We start from the raw sequence: 12,908 nt of genomic DNA, 5'->3' as shown, positions 1-12,908 counted from the left end.
GAGAGAGAGAGAGAGAGAGAGAGAGAGAGAGAGAGAAAGAGAGAGGAGAGCCTGGGATATGTGGGACTTTTCCCAAAGCATACAATTGTTGAGGCCAGAGACAGAATCAGAAACTCTAAACTCTTGACTGCTGAGAGAGCACTTTCAAAGTCAGCAACCACCGGAGGCATACTGCAGATTTAAGTTGAAAAGACAGATAGCAGGCCAGGTCTGCTCAGATTCATGTGGCCCTCCTATTGCTTCACTGCCTACTTCATGGTCGCAAGGTTGGAGCTCCTTCTCACACTGCCTTGCTCTCCCCGCCTCCATATACCATCTGAGTAACTGATGACTGATACCACCTGAAAACCCACAGCCAGGAATGAATCACACCAATGCTGACTCATTTGATGGATTCTCTATGCAGTAGACCACCTAGGGGTTTCAAGTCTCTGAGCTTCCCAGAGGAGGTGAACCTTCTCACCCATCCATCTCTGGTGGGAGCCATTAAGCTGACATCACCATTTTCCACACTTCATAAAGGAGTGCTAACATCTGGAAATGGAAACCACCTGACAGAGCTTTGACCAAGATCGCCATATCACTCAAAGCAGGGAAAGTCAGGGGCAGGTAAAATGAGAAGGAGATATCTTGAATGCCAAAAAGGCCAAAGATGAATAATTTGGGGTTAAGAGTGTGTGGACAAAGAAGGCTCTGGTCAGGACTGGACTTAAATCCCAGCCCTGCCACTTCCTAATTGGGATGGAAATTAACCTTTGAACTCTGAAACAGAGCACAGTATATTAAAAGAATTTGTTTTGGAGTCAAGTGATCTCAAGTTCAAATCCTGGCTTCCTCACATTCTTACTGTGTCACTTGTGATGATGTGGCTCCTCTTAATGACCTTAAATTTTCTAATCTACAAAACAGAGATGCTGTGCTATAAGAAAAGAAACACATACTTGGGCATGATAAGGCTGCCCGGAATCCTAGCACTCAGAAAGTGGAGGTCGAATCTTGACTTGAGATAAAATAGGGCTACAAAAGAAGAAAAAAAAAAGAGCTCTCTTTCTCAAAACCATCCACTGCACATGGTTAATAGGTGATAGGGCTCAAGGAGATGCTATATACAATGCCTGCCTGACATCAGTGTATGAAAAAGAATGATCAACCACAACTTAACAAGAAGATGGGCTCAGGCTATTCAGACTGTCTGGGGGAAACCCAACAGTGCAGACTCAACAGGGCATTCGTAGTCCACCACCCTTGGGTGAAGGAACACTTCTAGTACCATTAGTGTCCTTCCCTCACCCCACACACTCACCTCCTTCAGCCACAGGAGCTTTGGGGCCTGCATCTCCACAGACATCACACCACCCACATACTGAAGGACACTGTGCTTGGTCTCATTAATCCTGTGAACCTGGCTGACAGCCCGATGGTCCAGCCACATGATAACGTTTCGAGAAGAGTCCCCTAGGAGATATGAGAGAAACATACAAGTGGACATCTTATCTTCTCTTTCTAATTCAAGGGAGCAATGATGTATTTCCAGGCAAAGCACTCCACAATTTCTACTGTAAATTCATGTGTCAAAATTGAACAAAGTGGGTACAGGGGAGAAGACTCAGTAAGTAAAGGCACTCAACACCAGCAGGACAACACAAGCCTGACCCCCAATACCCACATCCCATATGGTAAGGGAGAAACAACTCCTGCAAGTTGTCTTCTGACCTGCACACGTGTATCACAAGTTGTCTGCGTGTGTGCACACAGGTATGTGTGTGTGTGTGTGTGTGTGTGTGTGTGTGTGTATAACAAGGGTGTGAAGACTTTACTTCCAAGGGTCCTCACTTGTGATTGTGATTCCAACAATGCTTCCTTGATCACAACCCCAGGTTGTGTCATTGATATGCACAAACCCATAATCATAGACATACACACACACTTAATATAGTTTAACTCAATAGTAAAAGTAATTCATTTATATTACATTCTCTCACAAATTCTTCCCTTCCTTTCCCATCCCTCTTGTTGAGAAAAGGGCCTATGAGTAATAGGGCTTAGGTGGTACTTTGTCTTAGCAGTTGACACCTTTACACGTGAAGAAAATATTTTGACAGAGTATATATTTTACAGTTACACAAGAGCATTTACATCCCACTTTTAATTTTTCCAGTCAACTGAATTAGAATAAGCTCAATCCAGGTATTTTTCTAATTCTGTTGTTTGATTTGGTGGAGAGTACACCAGTTCTGTATAGGAGTGCTGGCTCAAGTTGCAGAGGAAGACATAGTCTATTAATTTAGCTTGCTGGCTTCAGCATCCACATCTATTCAATGGGGATTCCAATGCCTTACGTGAGAGCACAGAGAAACTAATGGAAATTTGTCATGTATTAACTAGGTGACAATTCACAGTGAGGCACACATACCTAGCCTCTAGTTCCTAGCTGGTTCCGAAGGAAATCGTAAGGAGCAGTTGAAAGACAGTACAAAATGTAGTCTTTAATCCTCATGTCCTGACCCCTGACAGGGTGGCTAGCTGTCCCTTCCTTTCCTCCTGGCTTCTATGAGTTAGTAACAGAATGCACTGGTGGAAAGGACTTTTTTTTTTTTTTTTTGCTTGCTTGTTTGTTTGTTGTTTGTTATTATCTCTGATGTCTCTTGTTCTACTTTTCTTTCTGTCACCTGTGATAAACACCGTGCCAAAAAGCAACCTGGAGGAGGGAAAGATTTATTTAGCTTACAGGACCTGATCACAGTCAATCACTGAGATAAGTCATGGCGAGAACTCAAAAATGAGCAGAGGCAGGAAGCATGGAGTTATGCTCCTTACTGGATAGCTCTCCATGGCTTGCCCCACTACCTTTCTCAATTCACCTTTCTTCCAATTCACGAGCCCAGGGGTGGTATTGCCCACAGTGAACTGTGCCCTCCCACATCAACCACCAATGAGAAAATGCTACAAAGTCATGTCTACTGGCCAATCTGATGGTTCCATTGCCTCAATTGAGGTACTCTTTCCCAAAGTGACTCTACATTGTGTCAAGTTGACAAATCTAACAAGTATACATCCTAGGGTTCAATGTGGAGAAAGAAGCATGAACACCTACATATTATCAGTACCATATTATTGGGACCAAGTCCTAACATGTGGCAGCCATTCTTATGTATTAATTTAATAGTCAAATAACTATAGAATTATGTATCTTGCGAATATGAGGTGTTAAATGTGTTTAAGGATTACCTAAGCCCCATGATAGCCATTCATCTCATTTAATCACCAAACCAAACCAAACCAAACCAAACCAAACAAAACAAAACAAAAACCCTCCACTGTGATCACTATCCTGAGTTTGCAATGACAACTACAATTCTACAGCTGAAGATATTTCCAGACGGGAGCTTGGAAATCCATGAGGTATGGTTTTAAACTAGACCTGTCTGGAAAACAAGTAAACTGGAAAGGGGAACGTATAAGACTTAGATGTGTCAACATGAATAAATGTGCTATCTTCAGGGTTATCATAAAGACAGCCGTACATTTACCCATCTTGTGGGGTTGGTTTTAATGGATATTAGCATTACGTGCTTGCTCTGCATAACTGCTCCAGTAAGCAACTAAGTCTTGGACTCCACCTTGCACATAGGTAAAGATTTCCAAAAAATATTAAAAACACTATTAAAATTCTGATTTCATTTTCAAAACCAATATAATCCACCTCAGACAAAAATCTAAACTTAATATAATCAGTTGGAGGTCAAGAAGGTCTTGAGGAATTACATCAGCTGGATGCACTTGAAGAACGGATATATTTTAATATTTTAGGTAGAGTGCAGTCATTTCACTTCACAGAGTTGCTACTGGGTTCTGCTTTTAATAGAGTGCCTTTAACAAGTCTACCCATAATGCAAAGTGGGATGGTAAGCAGAGAGACACACAAGTAAGCAGCTCCAGAAGGGAGCAGCGGTCGCCCTGCAAACGGCACTTCTGATGTTCCAGCTGTCCATTCACTGGTACCCAGCCATTCTGCACAGCCAGACATAGTATGGAAACTAAGATTGATATAAAGCCTGTGATAGTTTGTGTTAATTACCAACTTGACAAAATTCAGAATCATCTGGGAGATGGGCCTCTGAGCTTGCCAGTGAGGGACTTTCTCAATTGCGTTAATTAATGTGGAAAGATCCACCCAGAATATGGGCAGGACCATCTCAAGGGAGGGCCCTGAAGTGAATGAGAGAGAAGACAAAGGGGACCGAGTGGCATGTACACACACTTGCTCTCTTCTTCTGGTTGCAAATATGAAGTGATCAGCTAGTTCAAGTTCCTGCGGCCGTTACTCCCTGCCGCCATGCAATGAGCTTACGTAAACTCTTCCTTCCTTTGATGACTTCCGTTGGAGTATTTCATTGTCTAAACAAAAGAAATGTAAAGTGCAACCCCAAGTCAAGTGCATACACACTTGGGGACATGAACCTCATGATTGGCTGCTTTTGAGAAGATGTTCAGTTGTTACTAATACCCGGGAAGAATTATAAAGAAAGTGTGTTAGTAGACCAGACAATATGGACTCCTTGAAATCTAGTATTCCTAGCACTGAAAGTCTTATACATGAGACTGAAAAGGAAGGGACAGGAGCAGGCCTACCTTCATGGTTTACTGGTAAAGGACGGAACTCTTTATCCAAGACAACCAGAGAACACGTGGCATCAAAACCAAGTCCTCGGATTCGATGTGCCTCAATCCCTTGAACAACTTCCTGTTTTAAAAGCAAACAAACAAAACCATAAATGACAACAGGGGCTCTTATATCTTGTAGACAAGTTGCCACTAGAAGGAAATGAATGCAAGCATTTTTAAGTTGCCTAACACATGTCATAGAAAAGTTCTCTATTTAACTTAAGATAATTCTTTATCACGAAATGCTGTGTGTCCAAAAGTCAAGAGTCAGGTTTCAGCTGTGATCCTAAGTGAAATATGCTGACAGGGAAATTACTCCTGAAAGAAGTCAAATGTCCTAATTTCTCCTCATGGAAAGCTTTATAGATGGGCTAGAGAGGCGGCTCAAGAGTGCTTGCTGCTCACTGGGTTAAATGCACAGCACCCACATGGTGGCTCATAATCACATATAAAGCAGGTTCAGGGGACCTGACTCACTCTTCTGGCCTCTGCAGGCACCAGACACATACATGGTACATGGAGATGCACTCAGGAAAAGAACCCATACATATAGAAGTTTTTGAAATTCTTTTGTAGAAACCTTAGACTTGGATTCAAGATGTAGCTCAGTGGTAGAGTGCCTGCATCAAATGTACTAGGTCCTAACTTCAATTCCTAATTCTAGAAAACAAAAACAAGCAAACAAACAAACAAACAACAACAACAACAAAGACATTTCATAATGAAACAAACTGAAACTTATCCATGGTTTCATAAAAATGTCTCAGATTTCTAAAACATCTTTCAAAAAAAACCTTTTAATATCACTAAAATACTAAAAGTTCCTATAAATTACTAAGAAAAAGACAAGCAATCTAACTGGAAATGATATAAAACTAAGGTCAAAGTGTATAAAGCTCTCCAGTTGTACTAAAATTAATCAATGCAAATAAGATAGCAAATTTTGCTTCTTACATGAGGGAAATGCTAAAGGTTAGTTGTATGTAGCAGTGGCTCTACCCTCTTAGAGGATCTATGAAGACATAATAGTTAATGAATTCATTCAGTCACAAAAAAGGAAGAGAAGGAGGAGGAAGAAAAAAAGGGAGCAGAAGACAGGAAAGTGGAAAGGGAGTAGCTGGGAAGAGGTAGGGGATCCACAGGGATGGGCAGAGGAGAAAAGAGGGTGATGGAGTGATATGATCAAAATATTACATGCATGTATAAAAATGACACAATAAAACCATTATTATCCAAAATTAATATAAGCCAATAAAAATGTTAAAATAGATTTAGAAGTAACCTTTCTTGAACATTATTATAGCAATGTAATTACTGAGCACAAATTTTGAAAAGTAATTTAACAGTAACTATTAAAATATATTTAAAACTACTAGCTCATCAATATCACTTTTTGGAAACGTATCTAAGAAAATCATGGCCAGGAGTAAATAAGGTCATATATAAGATGGCTACTTTACTATATTGTTAACAATATATTTTAAAACCCAATAAATTAATTTTTATCAAAAAATATGCTGTATTTATACAATTGAATACTATGCACAACAAAAAAGAGACATAAAGAAGTAATTTCTCAGCAGAGTGGTATGACAGCAAATCTTCCTAGCAAAATAAAATATTATACTGAATAAAGTCATCCACCATAACCATTTAATGGCTATGGAAATTGGTCAGAGCCATATAATAAATTGAGAAACATTGTTTTGAAAAATGAAATTTATACTTAAAAGATAGAAAATAAAAAATGAATTCCAAGTCTATGTGGTTTCTCTGGGGAAATTTATAAAACACTTAAGGAGGAACCCTTACAAATGTCGGACATGTATAACAGAGCAAACTGGAGAGCCTGCCCACCAAAGCCTACATCGTCAGCACTGCCTTGACATCAATGGAGAAGACATTAAAAGAATAAAACTACAGAAGAGTATTCATCGTAAGCACGGGTATAAAAATAGCAAAATATTAGCAAACCAAATCTTACAGCACATAAAACTGACATTGTATATCATTACAATGTACTACCCCAGACCTTGTGAGGGTGATTTAACAATCATTAATTAATGTAAGACATAAATTAACAGAATAGAGAATAAAAGTATAATATCAAAATACTCAAAACTCTCTAACACAAAAAGGATTGAAAAAAAAAAGCAGAATGAAACATACACAAAAAAGAACAAAACATCAGAAAACCTCAGCACTAACATCACACCTAACAATTAGAGGGATGCATCATTGTCCTCATTAGACACAAAATAAAGATAGGTCCACGTTGCACTTCTACCCAGTCTGTGCTAGAGTGTAGGGACTGTGAAATAAGGCAAGAAAAATAAATTAAAGGCATACAAATTGCAAAAAAGCTAAAGGTATTTCTTTATAAATGATACAATTTCACATGCTGAAAATGCTTTTAAAAGATATTTTTAAAAAGTTGCTATGAGGGCCTAGGGAGATGGATAAAGAGCAATGTTGCCCTTGTAGACAACACGATTTCAGGTCTCAATACCTAAACTGCTTCTAACTGTAGCTCCAAGATTTGATACCCTGCTTTTCAAAGGCACATGCATTCCTGTGTATCTGCCATCTAAACACACACACACACACACACACACACACACACACACAAACAAACACACACACACACACAAACACACATACACACACACACACACACACACACCAAATCAAAAATAAAGTCTTTTAAAAGCTACTAGAACTAATAAGCAAATCTAATAGGACTACAAGACTGAATGTTAATAAATAAAAAAATGAATTGTATTTTTTACATAGCAGCAACTAACACATCAAAAATTAAGAACATAATCCTATTCATAGCAACAAAAACTATTCGAAATCAGATCAAGGCTGAAGGTCTGATTCATAGCCCCCCCCCCTCTCTCTCTCTCTTTCTCTCTCTCTGTCTGTCTGTCTGTCTCACGCACACACACACCACCACCACCACCACCACCACCACCACCATTCAGTAACATCAAAAAAGGAGCAGAGAGAAGGTAAGATGGAATGAGTGCTGGGGCATGCTGTCCTTGGCTATGACATGGCTATTATAGTAACAGCAGTGTTGATTCCTGTACAAGATGGATCAGTATGCTCATGGTATCCCACCCATTCCTGAGGCAATTGGCTGTTGCTGGGAGATGAAGAATAACTCGTCAAAGGACGAATGCTGGTTGGTTGCTGATTCTCATCTCCAGGAGGTGACCCTACACCCATGTGCACGCATATAGCACTAACTGGACCTGGCAAATTATGAAGAGAAGGAGGAGGAGATGGCTGGAGAGGAAGAAGAAGGGAAGTAGGAGGAGGAAGACAGGGGTAGAGAGAGAGAGAGAGAGGGAAAGAGGGGGAAGGGAGAGGAGAAGGGTAGGGAAGGGAGAGGAGAAGGGTAGGGAAGGGAGAAAGCAGTGGAGAAGGAGAAAAGAGGTGAGGAGAAAAAAGGAATGGGATAAAGGGGAGGAAAAAGAGAAGGAGAAGCAAAAGAAAGAAGAGGAGGGAGGAGAAGAAGCAGAAGAGGAAGAAGAATAGGAAGGGAAGAGGAAGTGGGGAGAGAAAGAAGAGGAGGAGTAGAAAGAGAAAGCATAGAAGGAAGAAATTCAGATCTCCATGCTTGTACAGCAAGCACTTTATCTATGGGCCATCTCCCCAATTCCCTGGATTTTGTTATGAATTCATCTTAAAATGCATAACTCTGCCCTGCTCTGTTAGGAATACTAGACTTACAATCTAGCGTCCCATTTGTTAATACTTAATATGCGCCACAAAAGACCTACAATTATTACAGATTTGCAGCAAGGGCAGTATTCTATTTTTTGAAGCAATATTAGCAACATATACTCAAATGCTGCCATATATGAAGCATCTACTATGTCATGTGCTTTATTTACTTTCTTGAATTTAATCTTTACAAAGTACACTAAAAGAAAGCCTTGATTATATAATGCATCTGCAGTTCCATGGGACACCCATGAGGGAACAAGCCAGTCCTAAAACCCCTAGGTAAGACATAGTCTCTTTCTGAGATATTTTTTGCCATCTCAGCTAAACTGGCTCACCAGAGAGCCACTGGGATGCCCCTGTCTTTCTCCCCAAAATCCAAGGAGACTGTTGGGTCCTAGACCCAGAGTGCACCTGACTGGGTCCATTCATGTTTCAGAACCTACAGTTAGTCAAAAGAGGAAGTTTGAGAAAACATGAGTAACTCCATGAAAGTCCACAGCAGACAGCATGGGATACAGTATCTAACAGCCTCCTCTTGGTTTGAACTTGACCACTTTTGCACTAATCTCCGTCTTTATGAGTCTTGGTTCCCTGGAAAGAAAGCAAATCCATAGGGGTAGACTGCAGGCTTGGGGGGCTTGAAGTACTGTCAGATCAGAGCACCTCTGTGTAAAGGCAGAGAGTCTACCCAGCACTGCGTTAATCATGTCCATTTAAGATGTTTATGCTCAAAGGACAGCATGTTCTCTGCTATATGGACACAAACACAAATGGCAGGGAAAGAGGGAGCAATGGAAAACCTCAGGTTCAAATATGCGTGAGGGTTTATGGGTGTAACTTTCTACTGAGTTTAAAGATGATGGTTTCCTGATTTACTTTATGAGTACCCTCTGAGGCTTACAAAGCTCTGGATTCAAATCACAGCTTTTCAATGATGAAAATCTCCGTGTCTCCAGTTCTAAAGGGGGACGTTCTCAGGAAATTAAAAAAAAAAAAAATGGCATCATGTATTAAGTCTGACTTAGATGGCTTGTGTCGAGGACATACCTTACAAGCATGCCTCTCCACACCAAGGGACAGCTCCTTGTAGCCTATCCCTGAGAGCTGCTTTCATGGACACATTACTGCAAGGCCTCTGGGACTTGGCCATGCACTCTTATTTATCGTCTTGTTAGTGGGAGCAGAAAGTGCAATAAAGTCACTCCAGCAACCCGGCAGCCAGAGATTTCCCTCGCTAGTGACAAATCACGTCATTCTTCTAGAGAATGTCCAGGAGTGGAGTTTGCTGCAGCCTCATTTGGAGAATTGATCCATGTCTAGCTACTGTCAACTTGCAGGTCTGAAGTATCAAACAAGATCTTGGGGAAAGGCTTGTACATCTTTGTGGCTCTATGGCTTCCATCTGGCATATGATTTAAATCAGCAAGCTCTGCTCTATTGGGTGGGGCTATGGCATTGCAAAGAACACACACACACACACACAAGAAATAAGAATGTGTAGGTCTAGTTCTATATTCAGCTCCTGGGAACCTCATGGACAGAATTCAGCTCACAGCAAATGTTCATGGGGCTGGCAATGTACTCTTGAATACAGGCTTGAATGTATTTGTCAGTGTTTTGGTCCTTGGAAATCACAATCAAGCCCTTTTAGGTGAGGGTGTGCTCGTGGAGATATCAGGGAGACAATAGAGAGCAAAATATTTTCTTTAATGCTCACTTTTTGGGAGATTACATTTTAGCATAGGTAAATCACCAACGAGTCAAATAAATGATAGAATGTAATTATAATGTTCCCAAAGCTGACTGGTCAAGAGGATCAAGCATGACAAAGGAGGTTGTTTTCAAAACAGGGATCTTGAGGAAGGACTTTCACGCATAAGCACCTGACCCTGTGAAAATCTGGGTAGAGTTCTTAGTAGGGAAAGAGCCAGGGTGGAAGGCTCTGGACCAGGAGCAGCAAGGAAAAGTATACAATCTGTATGAGGAGCGCTGCCACATTCAAAGCCCAAGACAGAATGTTTTAACACCTCCTGCAGTGACCAGTGAAAGAAAAAAAAAAATCCAGTCATAGAATTTCCTAGTGTAGCGATTTATGGTGGCGTCCCTTGAAGATAAGCAAAGAAATGAAAGCCAGACATTTCCATTTATAACAGAGATCCTAATGTTCTTCTACTGGCTGGAGTTCTGAGGTCCCCTCTGTCTCCTCCACTGTCACCAAGTCCCATGAGATCTTCCTTCCAGCAGCCTCTCACCTCATCGCCGTTTTTCCCTGTGAAAAATTCTAATCCTGGTACAGTCAAAGGCAAAGATGTTCTAGGCAGAGGAAAGCCTCTGTCTGAGGGGTTCTATGTTTAAACACAGAACAGGGAATGGCCACTGGAACAGAAAGCCAAAAACACATCAATAATGACCTTGGGAAGAGCTACAGTGTACACAGCCATGAAGGCCATGTTACAAATCCTAGTTCCATCCAGAAAGAATCCTGGTGCTACTAAGGGTTGGAAGCAAAAGAGTAACAGAAGTTTAACCACAGAAACAATCACTACCATCAAAAAAGTAGCACAGATGCTAAGACCTGTATTTAGCTCTGAAAATGATGTGGGCAGTAGGTGTTGGGAACAGAGAATGCACAGACTTCTGCCATCTAAGCCTGAGCTGTCACTACCTGGGAACACTGGAAATGTCACTCAACTATCTGGCCCACAGTTTGTCTTTCCACCTGTCAAACGGAAACAACAGCCCTGCCTCTATCTATCTTGTTATCATGATTAAAATATGAAGGTGTTTTGCAAACTATAACAGTTCTATGAATGTAAGATGTTATAATTACTGTCCATACAGCAAGTACTAATGTAGAGCAAAATCACAGTTCATTAGCTCCATGTGTTCATGGGCTTTTATTCCCATGCAGATGAAGCTATTTCATCTTTAGGCCAGAGAACTTACGATGTTTCTTTACAAATGTCCCAGTGTCTGACAAAGAGCATAGCATACAGTCCACGCTCCATAAACATTTTCAGACTAAATAAAATAACGATTTCCCGGGGCTAAGGAAATAACTCCATTGGGAAACTGCTTGCCTCACAAGCATGAGAACTAAGTTTGATCCCTAGTGCCAGGAAAAACAGCTGGCTGGTTGCTTTCAATCCTGGTGCTGGGAGGCGGAGATCAGAACATCGCCAGAGCTCAGTGGCCAGCCAAAATAGCCTTCTAGGTGAGTTCAGGCCCCAGGGAGAGAGTCTGTCTCAAAAAGGATATGGATGGCTCCTAAGAAGTGACCTCCCAGGTTGTCTTCAAGCATATACACACTGCGTATATGCTCATCCACGTACACCTGTGCACACACCCATACACACCTGTGCACACAACCATATACACTTGTACACACATGCATATACATGCATACCTGTATACAGATGTGCACCCATATGAACATGTGGACGACATATGCATAAATGCATATACATAAACATAAAAATAAGAACATGTAACAAATGACCATTGGATATATGATGATTTTTTTTTCAGCTTATCTTCTTTTACCCAGTGGAAATCTAAAAATTTGTGATGCTTCCTTGATACGGTAGACCCACAAAGCACATTTTAAGATAAGGGACTGTATGTGTCTCCTAGCACTTCCCTGTTTCCAGAGAACGTCATAGGTATACTGCATCCTGGCCTAACAAAAGCATTCCAATTTTAAGGGCCCACATTTTCCCACGAGCCAACTACTTCAAAGCCTTCTTTTTTCATCTTCATGAGAAGAAAAACTGTCCACAAAGATTGTTATAAGGACCAAATGACGTGATGGGCACACAGTATTGAACACAGCATCTAGCACATGGTTAATCACCAAAGAATGCAAGCTGCTGACATCATCACCGCCTTGTCATTACTACTGTTACTCTTCTTACTAACTAACTGGACTAAGGGGAAAAAACATCTCTCAGGAGGGAAAAGGAAAAAGAATAAAACGAAAGAAAGTTCACAATTGTTCTCAAGGTCTCTGTTTCTGGAGCCATTGACGAAGCCAAGACCGGCCAGGGTGGAAGGGACAGCAGTCCTTGACATAGACCAATGCTTAAGTCTTCCACAGAAGGAGCCCTGGGCAGAGGGAGGGGTGGACGTTCCCCAGAGGCATTCTCTTGCACTGCATTTCTACTCTTTTGTCACAGAAATCCACTCCCTATCTACCATCTTGTTGTCATCCCCACCACCGGCAACAGCGATTGCTTAACCCCTGACATGGCTGGGACTTTTTATATATTTTAATCACCACAACAGTCTTATGAAGCTGGGGACTCTCATTAATCTTCTTTTATTGAGAAGGAAACTGGGCAAGAAATGTTAACAAGTCCAAGATCACAGCTACACATTGCTAAGACAAGGACTCCTACCCAGGCAGTTCAACTGCAGACTACTCAGCGTATCAAAAAATCCTCCTCCTCCTCCTCCTCCTCCTCCTCCTCCTTCTGCTTCTTTTTCTCCTTCTCCTTCTTCTTCTT

General features: G+C 41.1%; 1 protein-coding gene across 8 annotated transcripts in view; it reads right to left on the bottom strand.

Annotated features, from left to right (window-relative positions):
* Positions 1–12,908, bottom strand: part of Fggy (FGGY carbohydrate kinase domain containing) — a 379,357-nt gene that overhangs the window by 336,769 nt on the left and 29,680 nt on the right. For 6 of the 8 annotated variants that reach the window (XM_021199715.1, XM_021199716.1, XM_029540042.1 and 3 more), the window contains 2 exons: positions 4,633–4,744; positions 1,304–1,455 (listed from right to left, as the gene is read on the bottom strand). In XM_021199715.1, coding sequence (XP_021055374.1) covers positions 1,304–1,455; positions 4,633–4,744 — 264 coding nt within the window. Of the gene's footprint in view, positions 1–1,303; positions 1,456–4,632; positions 4,745–12,908 lie in introns of those variants that run through there. The other 2 variants (XM_029540046.1, XM_029540045.1) reach the window with 2 other exon arrangements.

Source organism: Mus pahari, chromosome 6, assembly GCF_900095145.1.
Source record: "Mus pahari chromosome 6, PAHARI_EIJ_v1.1, whole genome shotgun sequence".
Lineage (NCBI taxonomy): Eukaryota > Metazoa > Chordata > Mammalia > Rodentia > Muridae > Mus > Mus pahari.
The sequence above is the reverse complement of the archived record's forward strand: the minus strand, read 5'-3'. Positions and strand labels throughout refer to the sequence as shown.